General features: G+C 51.1%; 1 protein-coding gene across 1 annotated transcript in view; it reads left to right on the forward strand.

Moving 5' to 3' along the window:
• The first annotated feature begins 16,876 nt into the window (after nucleotides 1-16,876).
• STK26 (serine/threonine kinase 26) overlaps nucleotides 16,877-18,969 on the forward strand; it is a 33,523-nt gene continuing 31,430 nt past the window's right edge. The window contains exons 1-2 of the mRNA XM_063345996.1: nucleotides 16,877-17,170; nucleotides 17,277-17,392. Of these exons, the coding sequence (XP_063202066.1) occupies nucleotides 17,351-17,392 (42 nt within the window). The 5' untranslated portion in view covers nucleotides 16,877-17,170; nucleotides 17,277-17,350. The remainder of the gene's footprint in view (nucleotides 17,171-17,276; nucleotides 17,393-18,969) is intronic.

Raw genomic sequence — 18,969 nt, forward strand, 5'->3', positions numbered from 1 at the left:
GTCCGGAGCAAATGAAGGCATCAGCGCTCGCCGAGCCAGCCACCACAAATTACAGCATGTACAAAACAGGCTTCGTTCTCAACTGCCTGCCAAGCCAGGCCGTTTCCTTCTGGTCTTCCGTCCTCGTTACTCGACCAAGCACAGTCCAGGTGCCCGGCAGGAGGCAGGGCCCGGCAGTGCCCCGGCATGCGGCTCGCCCCACACCGGCTGCTCTCGAAGGTGCTGCCATGTCGCCCCAAAAGGGTTCGCTGGCTTGTTTTCTTCACACGCCATGTATTCTTGCACATCGCCAACCGTAATTAAAAAAAAAAAAAGTTTAAAAAGAATATTTGAAAGTGCATGGAATGGAGGTTTTTGCCCTGTTGCTGTGCTCTTGAAGTAGAACAAAAATGGGAAGTTTAAAGAACAACGGTCAGAATTAAGGGCTCTGTGGCGCTCATAGAAGATGCACCATAAGTAGTAAGAGATTTTCAACTTGCTAGGGGCCAGCTTCATCATACTGGTCTTTAAATGGTCTTATTTCTACCTGCAACCTTTTATTTTATATGTAAGTGGGGAAGATGTATAGCATCTTCTTAATGCACGTGGTGTTTGTGGTGTTTATTTTCTCTGCGCAAAGACTTCCAGAGCTGCGAATTTACCATAACAACAGGGTGGTCCATGCAGATTTGTGGATGTGTGTAACCCTGGGATTAGCATGGATGTCTCTCCCTGGGTGACGGAGGTGTCGTTTACACAACCCGGAGCTGATTCAGCTGTTGTACAACTCCACTTCCTCTTGAGGAAATGTAACACCCCGTGCCTGGGATTGGGAAATGTAATTTTTTAATATATTTTTTTTAAGCAGCTAGGAAGAGGAAGCGGTTGAGAGCTTTGCAGCTGGTGCAGAGCAGACCTTTCGCGGGACTACAGGTCCAGGTGGGCAGCCCAGAAGGGGGTGCGATGGTGGCTGGTTCAGAGCAGGAGGAGTTCGGCGTTCCCAGCGGGGCCAGCACAGACCGAGCCCCGTGGGCCAGCCCACGCAAGGGCCGGGGTCAGCTGGTCTCTGCTGTGGGTCCCCCCCGGTCACCCTCCCGGGGACTCCCCATCCCCTCCCGCCTGCGCTGACCTCCCTGTGAGCGCCGCAGCGCAGGGAGAAGCTTCCCCTGGGATGGGACTGAAGCGTCTTTCCAAATGGTCTGGACAGGCATGTTATTTAAATAACAGAGACATATTTAAATAACAGAGTGAAGAAGGGTTTTCTGAGTGATTTTATAAATGTGCTTCTGCTTATATTGTCCTTCTACGTTTATTTCCTGGCTTATTGTCGTATTTCCACTTACATTCCTCGCTAGGTCAGATAAGCGGAATAAGCTTGCAAAAGAAGCGTTTTTTTCAGCATGCACAGCTCATGCCACAGTGACGGACTTGTTAGCAGATCCTGCTACTACGGCCCCTGCCGCTGTTATAAATGAGTTGTGTGCGGCCTCTACAGGAATTGGTTCTCAATTAATGCTTTTATTATACTGCCTAACTGTTACGAGATGCCACTGAGTAAGTGATAAAGAGACAATTAAGGCAGCCCGCTGTTGTGTGTAAGCTAAAATGGTAGATTTTATTTTGTGGTCCTGTTTTGAATCCCAAGTAGCATGAGTAAAACCTACTTTGTGAGGAGAAAAAAAAAAAAAAAAAAAAAAAGCCTCAGCTTTTAAGGCTAAATCCAGATAAAATTGGAAGCATGGTATCCAAACTGACTGATCAGGATTGATGCAACACAGATACAGATGGGTGGCATCGTATTGATTTTTTAATTTTAGCTTTTTCCTGGTTTCTTTGCCTTTCTAGTGTAACCAGGTCAGTTCCTGCTCTCCCTTAATAATAAGGAAAATAAAATCTTTGCTTTCTAGGATAACTGTAGCTGTCTGTCTCCAGGATGTGGAGCTCTGGGAAAACGTCAAACACTGCGAGATCGATGGCAGGCCCCAGCGTTACTTGCACCTCATTCACAGATACTCTGAGGCAAGGCTGCTGCCAGCTCCAACTTGGACACCTCTGTCTGCCGTTATTGATGCCGGAGGGGCAACTGGCTCCTCAGGGAAGCCTGGGCTCCTGTTAGATTTTATTTTCTTCGCGGGGAGGTTGGACAGGGAGGCAGGTGTCATGCTTTCCATGCCAAAGAAAAAGGCTGTGAGCACTGAGACAAGTGAAGCCTTGATTCCCTGGGGCTGGTGCTGGGGGCCCTGGCAGCCCCTTGGCGGTGGGTGTGCTGACTTCCCTTGCTGGGGACACATCCGTAGGGCTCATCCCGCTCCCGACTTCGCAGCCTCACAGGAGCAGATCCAGGGACGAGCCCCTTCGGACCTTTAACAGAGTCAGCTGAAAGTGGCCAGAAGGTCCAAAAGTTACTCCGGAGAGGAAGGGGAGCACCCAGCCCCCACCCCACACACCCCTCTGAAAAGTCAGGTTTACATGACGAGAGGCAGCATAAAATTGGAGTGCAAACTTGGCATATCACTGTGAGGTGACTAAAACCAGAGAATGGCAGGACAGGCCTGGGGGCGCCGCCGTCACCAGCCATAAGGCCAGCGGGCACGGCCGGCACGGGGCACAGATCCGGTGGCACCCATGGGGACTTTGTCCCTGTCACGCACCTGGTTGGGACGCTTCTGTGGTTGGTTTGGGTTATTTGATGTTGTTAACGGGGTGGGGAAGGGGTTGTTTGGGTTTCCTTTTGGGCTTTTCGGTATTTTGGGGAGGTGTTTGGGTTTTTTTTTTGTTGTTGGGGTTGGGCGTGATTTTTTTTTTTTATGTTTAAACCGATGTTTAAACATACGTTTGGCTGCGGCCCCTGCTGCCGCCCCAGTGACGACCCCGCGCCGGGCCGGGCCTGGCTGGCCCCGGAGCGCGGCGCTGCCGGCAGCCGGCACTGGGGGGCAGGAGTTCCCCGCCAACGGGCCCTCTTGGAGCCACCTTCTCCCTTCCCGGCCTGGCGCCTCCGGCACGGGCGGCACCGTGCACCCCCTGCGCGCCCGGCCACCCGCCGTGCGTGCCCAAGGGCTCCCTCTGCATGCCCAGGCCACCCCGCCCCGCCTCCATGCATGCCCAAGATCCCCTCATACGTGCCCGGCACCCCCTGTGGAGGCCTGGCCCCCCCACCCCGTGCAAGAGGCAGCCATGGCAGCCCCAAGGCTGGGCGTGCAGGGGTGCTCAGGGAGGGGGGATGCAGGTGTTCTCACGGGTGTGCAGGGGTGCTCAGGAGTTGCAGGGTTGCTCACGGGCATGCAGGGGTGCTCGGGGGGGTTCTCATGGGCGTGCAGGAGTGCTCCAAGGCACACATGCATACCCCAAGGCCCAGCCCACGTGCTGGGACTGTGGCTTGTTGGGTGAGCAGAGTTGGGTGTCCCTCCAGCTGTTTGACAAACTGGGGGACAGCTGGCTGCAAGGCTGTAACGGCTCCAAGAACTTCCCAGAGCGCAGGGACCTTCTGCCCCTGGTCTGCAGCCTCCCACCAACCTTGGGCTCCTGTGTGAGAGTTCTGCTGCTCTTCCTGCTTCTCCGCTCACCCACAGCCCTCATCCAGGCACTAAGCAGCACCCGGAGAGACCAGAAGAGGCTTTTATTGAGGTGCAAAATGCAGCCAAAGAGTAAGAGGGGAACAGAGGGATGGATGGGGCCCTTGAAGTGTACACATGCCAGGAGCCGCCTACAGATCCATCTCCTGAAATTTAAATTTTTTTAAAGTGAGCGCAGTGGGTGAGTGCATGGCTGCGTTACCCAAGAGTTAACCAGTATCAGGAGTGGGCCTCACGTTCCCCTTTGTAGAGAGGGTTCTTGCAGACACCTTCGACCCTCACTCCCAGGCAATAACCAGTCTCTGATACTTCAAGAAAATCTGTTTTCCTTGTTTTATCTGAATCTGTGTTTTCTAACAAGCAGGACCCAGCAGCCTGTAACCTCTGGCAGCCACTCTCGGAGGTCTGACAATATGCTACGCTCTGCTTTAGGGCTCCCAGTATCAGAAGAGGGGCATTGTTGCCCAGCACGTGGCCCCAGTAAAGTCTCCTGTTCCATACACATCTCTCTGCAGTTAGCAGGTTACTTCCACACCATGGGCTTCCTGTGGGATCACAGGCATCCAGCTCTGGTACCCAAAGGAGCACCCATCAACGCAGCACAAATATCATGTCTGCTCCTGCCAGATCAAGAGAAATTGGTGCAATGGGACAAATAAATAGGAAAGGACCCAGGTCTGCTCCCCCAGGACAGCCCAGATTAGTAAAGTACACCTGGGAAATCCCTTAGGGGCAGAGGGCAGAGCAGGGTGCCCAGGCCCTGTTCGAAAGCCTGAGATGACAGGGAAGGGTGACACTTTATTAATATGCCACTAATGACTGTCTCTTTGGCGTTTCCTGAAAACTTTGTGTGTTGGCTTTGCCTTGTCTGCTCAGGGAGGCTCTGATGTCAGCAGCCAGAAATCCTGCTCAACCAGCCGGACTTGCAAATGAATGAAAGTCAGCTAATCAGCTGTCTTATCTCCTCTCCGCCCCCAAATCACCATCCACTTCAGGCATCAGAGGGAAGCTAATTGACTATTGAGCTTCCTTTTCGTGCTCAGACACCTAGGGTGACTTGGTTATTTTCTCTCATTTTTGTTTCCTAAAAAATCAGCTTCAAAGGCAGTGCTGGTGCAGGTGTCTGTGCTATGTGATAAATATCTACCAAATAAGTAGGGGAGAGGCCTTGCTTCCCTCGGTGCTTGCTGCTTCTCTGAGAGATCTGGTTGCAGTTTTTCTGCCCCTCCCAGCTAACCAGGGCGAGAGGTAACGTTGGAAAAGGACATCGGTTGCTGCTCACCTTCTCTCTTTTCCCTTATCCCCCAAAGCAGAGGGAAGTGGGGACTTTTGCGTGGAAAGGGCTGGTGTGGAGTGGCTTTCCAGGCAATGGGACCTTTGAAGGGACAAGGTACTGTTCCTCCGAGTGGCTTTTGTAATGAGAAGGGCAGATGTCTGTGGGAATGGTCCCCTGCTTGGAGCAGGAGGCTCGCATCCCCACCTTATCTGACCCACTGTGGTCTGACTCTGACCCTCATCCTCCTCCACCCTGCAGCATGCTGGGCTGGGCATGCTACCAGGCTGTGTTTTCCTTCCCCAGGCTGGAGACGCAGTAGAACCTTGGAGGGAGGTGGGAGATGCTGACCTCTTGCCCTGGCATCAGCTGGGGCAAACTACCCCCCCACCCCTGCCGTCCTTCTGGAGTTGAGAAAATAGGAGCAGGTTGCAGAGAGCTCCTCACAACGGCCCCCTCTCCTTAATGTTTCAGGGAGCCGCCCTGTGGGGAAGGAAGCTGTAGCCCTCCCTGTTGGCATGTGCCAGGGGCATGCAGTGAGCCAAGGGCCGGCTGGGCATCACCACTGTCCCCAGCAGGGAGAGGAGCACCTGGGTCTGCACCAGCCACCTGTGGAGGCAGGTCTCAAAAACCATCCCGGGGCAAAGCGTCACCTATGTTGGACCCCAGGGAACCACAAGGGGTCTTTCTGTGCCATGGCCTGCTCGCCAAGTCCCTCCCCAGGAACAAAGCCCAGGCTGGGGGAATAACTGGGACACAACCAAAAGGCTGAGGACACTGTGCTGTAGGATGCGTCAGGGTGTTTACTGTGGTGACAGAAAGCAGGGGCTGCAGGCCATGATACAAATATTTGCATACGTTTTGGTGTTTTGTTTGGATAGAGTACCAACAGTGATATCCAGATGGCCTGAACTGCTCCAAAACTCAGGCACTCGCATGCCACAGGAGTACCATTACGGGCACACCGGGGATGGAGGGAGGTGACAGCAGAAGCATGTTAATCAAAGTGGGTTAAATGGGATCCACCTATACAGACACCTCTAGAGCGTGGCAAAGCACCTACAGAAACCACCGTGCAGGGCACTGGGGAAATCCAGGGACAGGTGAGGTTCAGCGTGGTCCCTGCCGCAGCGTGGCAGCACAGGATGCTCGGGGTTGTGCAGAGCCATGGTGGGGACAGGGAGGTGGGTGGGAAGCAGGGTATGCCGCCAATAGAAGCTTCAATCTACCCCACCTATAATTACCTGGGAGGTGAATGCAACCATGCAGGCAAGGCTGCAGGAGCGCCATGTCTGTCTGGGCTGGACATGACATATTCCTGGTGACAACAGCCTGCTCCAGGAGAAGAGGGGTGGGAGGGATCCAGGCACAGGGGCCACCGGGACTTGGCATGAGGAATCCCAGCATCCTGGTGAGTGCAAACCCACAGCTCCTGTGGTACCATGTCGTGGTGTGCAGCTCTGCCAGGGGTGGTCCATTGCTGCTGGCCACGTCCCTGCGCCCTCTACAGCCCTGCACCAGACAAAAGGAGGTTTCCACCCTCTTTGCCTACTGCAGCAGGGAGAAGTGAAAGAACAGCACTACAGATCAAAACACAGCCACAGCTGCCAACAGCAGGCAGTTCAAAATCTGCTCCTTAGGTTGGCATTTTCACAGGGACAAGCCATCAAGCCATCCCTCAGAACAGCCACTAAACCACGGCCTGGGAAGTGCCAGAGAAGACATTTAGGAGAATAAACTGGCCAGGTGGGACCTACCTAATCCATGGAGGCATCGGACCAAATCTCTGATGGCCGGTCCTGTTTCTCAGGGCTTTGGTGCTACCCTGAGCAGCTCACAGCCTGAGGACAGTCTGTGGGAAGCAGCTGAAGCACAAACCTTGGTGGTCTGGCACCATGTTGGGCCAGCCTGGGTACGTTACTTGTCCTTTCTGAGCTTACACTTGCAGATCGGTGACCCATCTTGTGCCAGGAGCTGGCAGGGGAGGGAGGGCACTTTGCAGGGTTTCCTCTCCTTGTCAGGGTGTGGGGCAAGGACGACATTGGAAGGCGACTGCTCATCCTGCCCGGCAGCACCTGCATCCATCCCTCGTCCCCATGTCCATGGCTCAGGCGCAGATAGCAGTGACAGAGCTGAGATGCCATATCCACCTCGTCCCGCTCACTGGATCCCACAGCCCAGGCTCATGCTGCCTGCCACTGCAACGTTTTTCTTGTTACTTTGCCTGCTTCTGAAAAAATCACTTCATTTATTTGTTTGTTTGTTTTTGTTAGACATGCCTCTATGGCCTAGGCCAAACAGTGCATCCTTTTGGCTTGTGCAAACCCTTTCAGGAGGCTGGCTTGTTCCTCTTATCTGTGAGTTGATGTTTAACCAAGTCAAGCATTATTTTGTTATAATCTTTCTGCATTGTCACTGTTGCCCTTGAGCCTTCCCTCTTCTCCTCCCCTGATTTTTTCAGTCTGTCAGCATCTTCCTTGACTTGCCCTGCCATAAGCACAGGCTTTTCAAGGTGATGCTGTGCTTTGCACCCATCCTGTTCGGCTTGCACAAACTCCCAGATCATCTCTGGTCTTCTGTCCACATTGTGGTATGGGCAGAAAGTTATGGTGGAGAGAGCTGTGCAATCCTGTATGTTTCCCACGTGGTCCATAGGTTGCCATTGAAACTGTAGAAGGGTATAGTCTCGCTTTCCTTTGAGAGCAAAGAGGAGAGGACGGGCCCAGGAGAGGCAGAATGGAAAGAGAAGAGATGCCCTGTTGTGCTGCATGGTAGCAATCAGACCAGCACAACGCAAAACTACAGCCCGTCGAGTTTTCTTTCTTTACATTGCAAAAAGAACAGTTCTTTTTGCAGGAACACACAGCTCTGCTGGGTTCGTTTCCTCCCCGGGGTTACAAAATCTGCTCCCAGGCCCCCATGCGACAGCCTCAGCTGCAAAGACAAAAAGCCTTGCTCTGGTCAGCCACCCTCAGGGCAGGAGAGCTTTCAGGGAACTGAAGGTAACCTTAACAAAGGAAGGGTGAGCCCACCTATTCACAGCTTTCTTCTGCATTTTGTCCTGTGTGCCACAAATACAATTTTGGTCCACAAAATCAGTATGTGAAATAAGGTTAGTCACAGGACTTCCTGGCAAAGCAGCTCATAAACAAGCTTTCCTCACTTCCCTCTTATGAAAGTTCAGCTCCCCTCTGCTGCGCTGACTGCTGTGTTTCCCTCTTCTCCCACTTATCCCCTGACTCCCATTAGTATCTGAGTCAGTCTAGTAAACATTTCGCCCCGTGGCAGCCTCTCCAAACACAGCAGGAAGATCAGGCTCTGGAGTGCACTCTTGACACATCTCCCAGAGATCCTTTCTTCGCACTCTCTGGTAGGTTATTTTGCTGTTGTTCCTCATTCACACGTTGAGAAGGAGGGAACCAATGGCCCATGTATTTGGCAGCTCGTTAGCAGCGAATGGCAATAGGGTCTGTGATGCTTCCTCCTCCCTTCTCCCCTTCCTCACTGGTATCCTCCCTGTGCTTTAACCTTTGTAGTCGCGCTTTCCTGGCCTGAGCGTGCTGTTCAACGTCTGCTGGTAGAAGGTGGTACTTATCTAAGTCTCACCATCATTTATGTTTCACTGAAAAATACGCCTGCTTTCCTGGATGCCAAGGTGGTCGAGCACTAGCACGCACGAAGGATGCACCAACCTCTGTGCATTTATAGATGCACACAGGCCACACTATCAGCATCGTGGCATTTACAGTCTCACCAGTAGCCTCGCTGGCCTTGATCCACATATTTATGTCTGACTTCCTCATCAGCACAAGGGATAAGTGTACGTAGCAGTTGGACCAGATAGAGGAGAGCTCCCAAAGCAGCCAGGAGAGATGTGTACTTATGAGTCATCTGCTCTTTGGTTACTCCTAGTTGGCAGAAAAATGACTCCGTACATACAGGGTTGTACTGGAAATTTCCCCTCCTTGCTGCAGCCTCTGTCACCGAACTTGCTTAGATCCACTCTGGTGGCCTGGCCTCACCCCTTCGCCCAGAGAGACCCTGGCCCTCACACAGCACTATGTTTTACCTACAATGCTCTGCCCATACCAGTTTGGTTGCAGAGCTGTGACTGAGAGTTGTCAGCCCTGTTGTCACCGTGTTTGCCCCCCAGCTAGTCGCAGCCGTGCTGGCAGCCGGACTGGTTTGCAGCATTGCTTGAGGGTTCATTTCCTGGAAACAGGAATTGTGAAGGCAGGAAATTTTCCAGATCACCCTACTTACATATTCAAATAGAGCTGAAAACCTAGCAGGATTTTCTGGTAGCCCTGTGTTTCTGTTATCTTTGTCTTGCTGTAAGACTGGCAAAACTATGAACCGTCCTCACCTCAGCTTCTCAGCGCCCTCCCTTTCCTTCTTACTGTCCTTTCTGAAGTCTTGAGCATCTCCTGATTTTCTCTATGCAGGAGCCACCATCTGTGATGTCTAGCAGCGCACCCAAAGCCGAGCGCTTGCTGTTCTTGTCAAATGACAGCCCAACTGAGACACAGATGTTGAACCTCATTTCCCACAGTCCGGTGGCTTTTTGTACATTTTTCCAAAAGATTTGTTCCATTCTCTCCTCTTGCTCAAATTCCCTTTTAACAACCAACTCAGCTTTGCACGTCTTTTATGCAAACTGCAGTTTCCTTTTGAAGCTCTCCGTGAAGGCCGTGTTTGTCACTTAGCGCTCTGGGAGGATTTTGGGTAAATTGGACTGGAGGCAAAAACCTTTCTGTTCCCTCTCCCAGGAAGGTATCAGATTCCTGCATTTCATGGGCATTTCTGCTCTGAGAAGGAGCTCAGTAACAGTGGTGTTATCAGGCTGTCCCTTTCACATCGATTCCTAGCTCAGCCACATCCAATTCACCTGTTAAAAAGACTCATTGCCATTGTTACTAAGTTCCAGCTGGAGGCTCAGGTGGGTCTTGGTGTGGTCCTGCCCCTACTAAGGCATTGTCATTAATAGCAAAAGGTATACATGACAAATACAGCACTTGGGTCCACTGCCTGTGACAGTAATACTCTCCTGACAGTTAGAGCCCACTGTCCTGTTTGGACTTGTCTTGCCATTGTGTCACAGTGCTGCCACTGCAGGGACATGGGAATGCAAAGCTAGAAAGAGGGAGCAGAGGGGTTTGCATTTAGTGTCCCAGTTTGGCCTTGCAGAAGCTGTAGGAAGAGGCAAAGACAACAGGTTTCTGCCTACCCTGACCGCTCCTCAGGGAACTGCACGTTAACTGAGGGCCACCAAACACATGCATGGGCTCCAGGGGCAACTGATTTTCCACAGCTGCCTCCCACTGCTTTCTTCCTCTGCCTGCACTGGGGCGACTGGGAAGAAACTGTCCATGGGCTGGGGTGATGAGCGCACACACCAGCCCCATGGAGGGAACCACGGTGCCACTGTCTCTTCCTATCTGCCAGCATCGCTGCAGGGGCAGCAGGTTTCTAAGCTGTATTCCTCCAAGGGAACTATGAAGTTATTTCTGGCTTTGACCAAAGTTTTCTCTTCCGAGTGTCCCTGTCTGTGCTCCCCACCATGCCGTGACTGCTCCGCCAGCCTGTTTTCAGCAGGTACTGATAGCTGTGATGTGCCAGGAGCCCTTGGAGGGTTGCCAACGCATTTTGTGAGCCCTGTTGCCACGATACTGAACACAGAGCAGATGTTTATTTCAACAGAGATGGCTTTGATTGCTTTTCGACTTTTCTCTTGAGCTGCCATCGTGTGTGAATACTTCTTCCCAGGAGCCAAGCACTGTTAGGGTCCAACAGGCAGGCGTTGTCGCTGCAGCCAGCGCGGAGGGGAAGGGGGTTGAGGGGCATGTGGCAGAGTGGCACAAAGCAAGCTGGTGGCCCTGGCTGCTTGGGAGGGATGGCGGAGGCTCTGGGAAGGCTGTCGAAAACGGCTGTGCGTGTATGTGTCTGTGCACACGCATGTGTTCGTGTGCACATACCTGTGTTTGTGTGGCTCCATTTTGGTGGAGCGAGGCCGGGGAGGAGCAGGCTCATAGGCTGTGGTCCCTGCACTTCGTTTCTCTGTTTCCTCCCAGTTACCTTCATCAAACCATCAATGCCTCGCTGCAGACTTGGACTGGCGTGGCTGGGGGCTGAGCTGATAAGACCATCCTCTTCTTCAGAGCATGAGAAAGCCAGGCACCAAAAAATATTGAAGATGTGGTAGAAAAGGTAAGGAGATGCCTTTCTTTAGGACAGTAATTCCAGGTGAGAACTACTGAGAAGGGATACTACTTCTTCCTGAATTTTTTTTTTGCCTTTTCCTTTCCCCTTTCATTTCCTCCCTAGTTTTCCTGTTGGAATCTTTTAAAAATTGTCTCTTTCTTTTCTCTCTCTCCTTTAACCCACCTTGTCTCTTTCTTTCTCCCCACCCTTCTCTTGGTGCTGGCGGAGGCAGGTGCTGGGAGCAGCCCACCCCACACGCAGCCTGCCCAGGGCTCCTTTGGAGCGGGTGCTTTGTTAGTATAGGAGTTCCACCAGAACCAGCTTCTTGTAGCTGTTCCCTTATATAGAAATGTTTTCAATTCTATAAATACTGTATGCATTTCACTTAAAAAAAATAAAAATAAAAAAAATTGTTGTACCAGCTATGCAAAGACGCTGTGCTGGTAGGGGTGGTGTTTTGTTTGCCCACTGGCAGGGCCTCTCACTCACTTCCTTCACCCCTTCCACTGTTGTGGCCAAACTATTTTTGGTATTCCAAGAGCGTGAGCTTTGCTGAAATTTTGGTTTCCTGCTAAGGGGGAAATTAGAGCAGGGAAGAGTTATTTAAAAGAATAAAATATATTTTCAAGCCGGAAGGAGCCTATATGAGAACATTAATTTGAGAAGATCAATGTTCTGTGATGTTAAACTACTGAATTGGATATAATTACCTATAAATATATATATGTGTGTGTGTGGTTTATTTTACAGCTGGAAGTGTAAGTAGAGTATACTTGTAATAAAGAGGTCAGAAACACAACACTAACCCCATCTCACTTATGTTGCAATATTGGAGGCATAGGACCATGCCACAGAAGACTGGCTTCTTTAAGCCAAATACTATATTGAAATAAAAAAATCAATATCAAGGATCTTTCTGTGACAAAGGGGGAAAGTTTGCCCTTGAATTTATGAACAGTCCATTCAATGCATTATAATCTTTAGTCACGCAGTGACTCACCATTCGCCACACTGGTACAATACACATTCTCTCTTAGCTTAGTACCTGCCTAATGACAACTTACTGATTTTTTTTTTCCTGTTATGCAAAATTAAAGATAATGTTGAGGAAGAACTCCCAGGAAACAAATGAAACTGTGCTACAGACTTATCTAGTACCATGGGTACGAAGTCCACTTGACCTGCTAGCAAGTAGCCTTGCCTACCATTGCAGGACAGTTCTTCCCACCTCAGCTGTGTCCTGCTTGCCCAGATGTTGACCCTCCGGGTTGAAGCTTCAACATGGGCGCAGCCCAACCGTGCCAGAACAAAGCCCGTCCATCACGGCAGCTTGTCTCTGGCCGGACCCAGTGGCAGGGGCTGAGGGAAGCGCCTGAGAACAGGGTGAACAAGGGCAATGCTTGCACTTGCCTGCAGGGATTTGCAGCTCACGTACTTCCTCAACCAGAGGTGCTAGTTTTATAAACAGTATTTCCCAATGTTGTTGTTTTTTTCCTTCCATTAGATTGTCCAGTCACTTTTGGCCTGTAGCAAGGAGTTCACCAGCTTAACTATACCCTGTGTGAAGAAGTGCCTACTTTTGTTTGTTTTGAACTTGGCACCTGCTTGTTTGATTTAATGATCCTTGGTCCTTGCATTGAAGGAGATGGTGAACCAGCATCCCTCACCCATCTCTTCCATCCTAGGCATTTGCCTCAGCCTGATTATTTTCCTTAAAAGAGCAGGAAGTGTCAATTAAAAAATAGTTCAGCCATTTCTAAGAAGATTGCAGGAAGATGTATCATTTTGCCCTGCTCAAAAACATCATTTTTCCCCCTTGCTTTTGAAGGAGGACATGGAATGTGATAAAGCCATCATCCTTGTGTCAAGGATGTGCCATTGTCTCCTGGAGAAAATGGGGTTGGCCACATTATGTGAAAATCTCCATTTGTGAACACTTAGTTGACACTGGCAGACTTTGACAGCTGAATACTCTAAATAATCCGTTTGTGCTGAAGGAGGTCCTTGCAGCCCCTGTCCCGCAGAATAACTCAGCTGTCCCTTCTGGGGGAACCCAGAGCTGGAGAAGGCTTTTGCCAGACAGTTGTCCTGGTGGTGTGGGACTGCTGTCACCATGCTGGGAACAAGGGGAACCTCTGCTTTATGTCCTGGCACTTGGCTGTGTGCATGCAGGCTGTGGGAGGCTGGAAGCAGCCACGCCAGGTCACGGAGGCAACAGGGAAGGTCGGATGTTGCAGGAGCTGGAGAATGAGAGGAGGCGAAGAGGATGGATGCTGGGCATGGAAAGGAAAGTGCTGGGCAGAAGTCGATGTACTGTGGTACTGTTTCTAGTCCAGCTGCAAGGTTTTATGATTTTAAGTGATTAACTGGATACAGAAATATCAAATTTGTAATATGGGATTGACAAGAGCCACAGCTATCTCCCATGGCAGTGAGTATCAGCAGTTTCTAGGGGCAGTCCTGGAAATTCTGCAGCTGCTGAGTAAGTCGCCTCTAAGACAAAGTGATTTCCCTAATGCCTGTGAATCAGAGATTGATTTATGTCAAAGAATGGAGAAATTATAGCCTTGCAAAAACATTTTCATTCTTCCTTTCCCATCTCCGGTGTTCTAATTCATAAAATAAATATGCAGCCCTTTTTTCCCAATCCCAGTCAACTTTTAACCTCCACAACGTCTTTCTCAAGGTGTTTCAAATGTAAAAACTTGAAAGGCATTGGATTTTACCAGTTTGGGATGCCATGTATTCCACTTTTATGTGATGTCCCATTAGCTGTTCTGCTTGTATTGATAGAAAGGTGCAAGGAGGAGAATTGTGGATCACCACCATGAGCCCGAGGCAGCACTGCACCGGCCGGCTGAACTGCGCAAAGGCGCCAGAGGGTTTGAAATACCCAGATCCACCCTGATACATGGAAACTGAGCATCACATTTTCTAGACAGATGTGTGAGTCTGGTGGGGTCTTTCCTCATGGTGAGTTTGCATCAGCTCTGCTGGAACCAGATCAGACACCTGCTCCTTCCCTCAGCCCAGCAAATCGCTGTGAGGAGCCCCTGGAGCCCACAGCTATAAGATGCAGTATTTTTCTGTTTAGCAGTGCAAGTAATTACATTTTATTCATTTATGTTTGGAAGTTTGAGAGAAATTTCTACCACTTTTTGTGGTAGGTCTAAACCAGCTAACGCAGTGCAGGCACTCTCAAAGAGCCCAGTATTTTTATTAGCTCCCTGCAGTCTTCTGATGTAAAAATAATTATATTTTCACACCAGTAACACAAAAATAGTAGTTAAACACACGAAACAGTAGAAGGTCTGACTTGGGTCACATCGCTACTGCGAGGCCCTGTGAGCTGTCCTAAATGAATTATAGACCCGCTTTAAGTCTTGGAAAACAGCAGCAACTGGTATTTACAGGGCGGGCTGGGAGGGGGAAGGTCTTTCATACAGCAATATCAGCAACTGACCATCTGACTTTCTTAATGCACAAATTAGAACTTGCTAATTACAGAGTGGCATACAATATTACAAGTCTTTTCTGAGGTGTTATGGTGCCAGCCTACCTCACTTCACAGCCTGGCTCGATGATTCAGTTGTTACATGACGGGCTGATTACTTAAGATTCCCTGACAGATTTTCCTCCCTGGCGTCGCTCACCGCATCATGCCGGGACTTTCTGAGTGAGGGAGGAGGGCACAAACAAGTCTTGCCTTTTTGCTGAACATTTTGCTTAGTGCTGTTCCTGCAGTTCTCTTAGCCAATCTGCCATGGGTGGGAGATGACTACAGGAGATAACTACCAGGGAGAATACCTCATCACACGCATAGCAATTGTCTTGCTCTTACTGTTTAAATAAACCTCTTACAGTCCATGCTGCATGCAAGTCAGAAATGCATAAAAGGCCAAAAATCTCAGTGTATGGCCTCAAAACAGGGAGTGTGGATTGGCAGTTAGTACTCTTCTCTGGTACGAAGTAAAGAGGTGTCTTCAAGAGGAAATACATGAAGGAGAGTATAAAATCCAGACAAAGCTGAGACAACCAGTTAGCAGGATTCTGGGGAGAAAACTCAAGGTAACAAATGGACAGAAAAAAGAAAAGCAGAGCCTCAGAGCCAGAAGTGGAACGGAGGGATGGTACTGCATTAGCAGCGCAAAACAAAAATCCTCCAATTTCATTTGTCAGGATTTTTTCAGGGGTCATGTTCTAAAGATCATTAAAAGGTAAGAGGAGAAGCAATTTAACTATGTTTGAGCAGAACAAACCAGGCAGGATTTGGAAGTTCCATGAGTGGATGTTCATTCATTTATTTGTTGAACCACTGTACACAATTAAGAAAGCTTTTTGTCAGTAGAAATCCCTCTTTCTTCCCAAATGTTTATTAATAAAAAATATTTTTAAATTAAGTATACAGTATATAAACTTTCAGAAAATACTTACCTTAAATATTCCACCCATTAAAATCATCTCCTTATAGTTTCGTAGGTAACTTAGGCGTATAACTATCACGTAGAAGCCTTTTAAAAACACGTTATTTTTTAAAAGGTGCGGAAGAAAGTAAATATTTTAATAACGGGAAAGGCTTAACAAGCTGGCAAGTTGGAAAAAAAAATATTCCAGCATGAACCATGAGTCTGTCCTTAACTAACATCACTGTGAGTTTGTTTTTTGGTTCAAACCACAGTGAGTTAAGGATGGAAAGACTGCCTAACTTTGAAATTCTTGGCTTTTGCCTGCTTTAGCACAACCTTACCTTAAACAGAGGTGTTTTGTGTTCCTTGCCACAGTACAATATTTCTCCGAGTCCTAAGGGAGGGAGACTGCCTTCCGTCACATCCTTTCCGAAGGGACCCACCCTCTGAACAGGGTAGCTCCGATACGGCCAACAATCCAACATCTCCAGCTTACCTGAATGTTCTCTTGGCTTTTAGACCCATAAACCTGCGAATCTGAGACAAGTCCCTGCAATACCCATGAGGATATTTGTGGCGGGCTCATGTGATTTCTACACTCTTGCTCAGAAGGGTGAGGGGAAGACCAGTGTGATAAAAGATGTCATTTTTAGCTTTAGCTGGCAAAACTTTCATGTATGGGAATGTGAATCACACACACGAATAGGTGACTCATGTCTGAATGGGAAAAATGTCACCCCAAACCAGTGTTATTTTCTCCTCCCCAGGCCCCGGCAGAAGGCAAGGGGCTGCCCGCCGCGGAGGAAGGTGGCGGTGGGGGACAGCAGCGTGTGTCGGGGGTTCCATGGCAGCTGGGGCAGGGCTGGTGGGGAAATCCTCCAACCACCTCAAACTGGGAGCTGAACCCCCATGGCCGCATCAGGTTTGCCCACACAGCTCGCTGCCAGGAGTGCCCCAAGATGAGCACGCACCCCCTGTTTGTGTCGCAAAAACAAGTGAAACCCATCAAATATCCACTTGATTATCTGCAACTATGTGCCTCTGAGGTGCAGGAGCCCGGGGTGTGGTGATGGCTAGCTGTTTGGGGGTACGAGGAGCTGAGGCTGTATGTCTGGCGGTACCTGTCCTGCGACAGCCACTCTGAGGGGGACAGGGCCCTGTGACAGCCCTATTGAGAGGGACAGGGCCCCGTGACAGTCTGTCTGAGGGGGACAGACCGGTGTGACATCGTATTCAGGGGCCCTGGCCGGTGTGACATAGCCCGAGACGCCCCAGGCGCCGCGCAACGTCGCGGTCGGCCCCGTCCCCGAGCCCAGCCTGGCGCTGAGAGGCGGCGGACCCTAAGGGGCCGCCGCCGCCGCCTCTCCCTCCCTCCGTGCCCGGTGCCTGCCCGCCCGGCGCGGGCGGCCCGAGGAGGCGGGGGCAGCTGACGCCGGGGCCCGTGCGGCGGCGGCTCCGCCCCGCCAGGCCGGAACTGAGACGGAAGAAGCCTCCGCCGCACAGCAGCCGCCCGCCTCCTGCCGGAGCCCGACATGGCGCTCTGAGCCCAGCCCCGGCCGTGCCCAGAGCCGCCACCCCACGGGGAGCCCCGAGCAGCCGCCCCCGCGCCGGGACCAGGACCGGGGAGGGGGGGCATGGGCAGGGCCGCTGCTGGGAACCCGGCGGGCATGGCAGAACGGCGCTAGGGACCCCCTTCCCGCCTGCGTCGCGCAGCTCGGCCCCAGCCCCGCGGCCGCGAGGTGAGCCGGCCGCGGGCGGGGGCTGCCGGGCAGGGCGGGCCGCGGGGAGGGAAGGAGGGAGCGCGCCCCGTGCTAAAGCCGCCTCCCCGCCGCTTTGTCCTTCCAGGCCCCGCCGCCGCCCAGGAGTAGGGAGGCCGAGAGAGGGGAGCAGCGGGCGGCGCCCGGCCGCCGCAGCCCGCCATGGCCCACTCGCCCGTGGCGGTGCAAGTGCCCGGCATGCAGGTGAGCTCCGCGCCGGCCCCAAAATGGAGGCGACGGGCCCGGGCTGGGCCGCGGGGCCCGGCTCCGGAAGCGGCGCTTGCGGCCCCACCGGGCGGAGGCCGCCGCTGGGGTGCGGGGTGGGCCAAGCGTCGCGGGTGGCGCGGCCTGGCCGCCGGGGGGCGGCGGGAAGGCCTCGCTCGGCCTAGGGAGCCGGGGAGCCCTCGTCCAGCGAGGTGGGGGCGGGGGTCGGAGGTAACGGGAGGCCCTGGAGGGACCCTGCTCCCTCGGCGTGCCCCGGGGCCCCGCGTACCTGCAGCTAGCCCCTCGCAGGCCAGGGGTTTCCTCTCTCTCCCTTCCCCCTTTGTTCAGGGTTGGCCGCGCCGCATCTAGGAGCGCGTAAGAGCTCCTAGAACTGATTAAAGGCGAAATTAAGTTAATCGCAGGATGTGTGGGTGTGCTGTAAATGACATATCGGGCTCGCTGGCAAGCATACCTCCTGCAGGACCTCTCCACCGACCCGCGCCTGCCGCGGGGCCTGCGGCGCAGCTTCTCCCAGGACCTTGCGATTAATGGAAAGGTGGTAAAGGGGAGCTCCGGTGGTGACGGAGGGCAGCAGCCAGCCTGCTGCTGGGAGCCATCACCTGTCAGAAATCTCTCTTCAGCTGGGGATGAGGCCTGCTGTCATTTCTCCGTGTTAGGGGTTGTATCTGCTTGGAAAACAAACAAGCTTATGTGTTACTGATTTTCATCGGAAAGGTGGAATACCGCTGACTTTTCGTTCTTACTCTGCTGAACAGTCCAATAAAAGTTTGGTCAGGGGTCTTTATCAAATGTAAAGGAGCTGAGGATCAAACTCATTTCAGTGTTGTTTGTTGCTTGTCAGGCACTGGCAGCTCAGTCAATGTTTTGAGCTTTCTCTTAACTTCTGGGATAGGCATGCCTGTATAATGTTGGAGGTTTTTTTTAGTTCAAATAACATAGAAGCCTTTGTGGTACATCCCTATGTATGCAAGGTAGACAGTAAAGAGTTCAGGAGGTTTCAGAACAGGAGGTTAAAATTTCTCTTGGTCAGGTGTCTTTATCACTTCTGGAAAGTGAAGAATTGATGTATAAAGAGTATTTATATATTAATTTAGGCTAGTTACAATACCGAGGTTTGGTTTACCTTTCTGATTTCGAATAATTTGCAGGCTTTCTGCAATTAGTAAGATTTTGGTCTTCCACTGACTTTTTGTTGATGTAAGAGGATATAAATGACATTTTTTCAGCCTCCTTGTTCAGTTAATGTGTCAGGGTTACTGTTCTCTTGGTACATCCTAAAGAAATTTTGTGATAAAAGATTTAGAGGCTTTAGCCTGAGCTGCTTCTGTCTTTTTTTAAGTATATTTGTATTGTGAGACTTCTGTTTCAAAACCCAAGTCTGTCAATTTTTTATTTTTGTATTTGCTTAGTGTATTGTTGTCCTATTTTTCAATAGCTGCCCTGCCATCACTAAAAGACCTTGAAATCATTTAGAGTCCTGTTTTCCATTGTTAAACCAATAAACTTTATGTAGTAGCATACTTAATTCCACTAGTATTGTTGTTAGTTTAACCCAG

The sequence above is a fragment of the Chroicocephalus ridibundus genome, chromosome 9 (assembly GCF_963924245.1).
Source record: "Chroicocephalus ridibundus chromosome 9, bChrRid1.1, whole genome shotgun sequence".
In the NCBI taxonomy this organism is placed as follows: domain Eukaryota; kingdom Metazoa; phylum Chordata; class Aves; order Charadriiformes; family Laridae; genus Chroicocephalus; species Chroicocephalus ridibundus.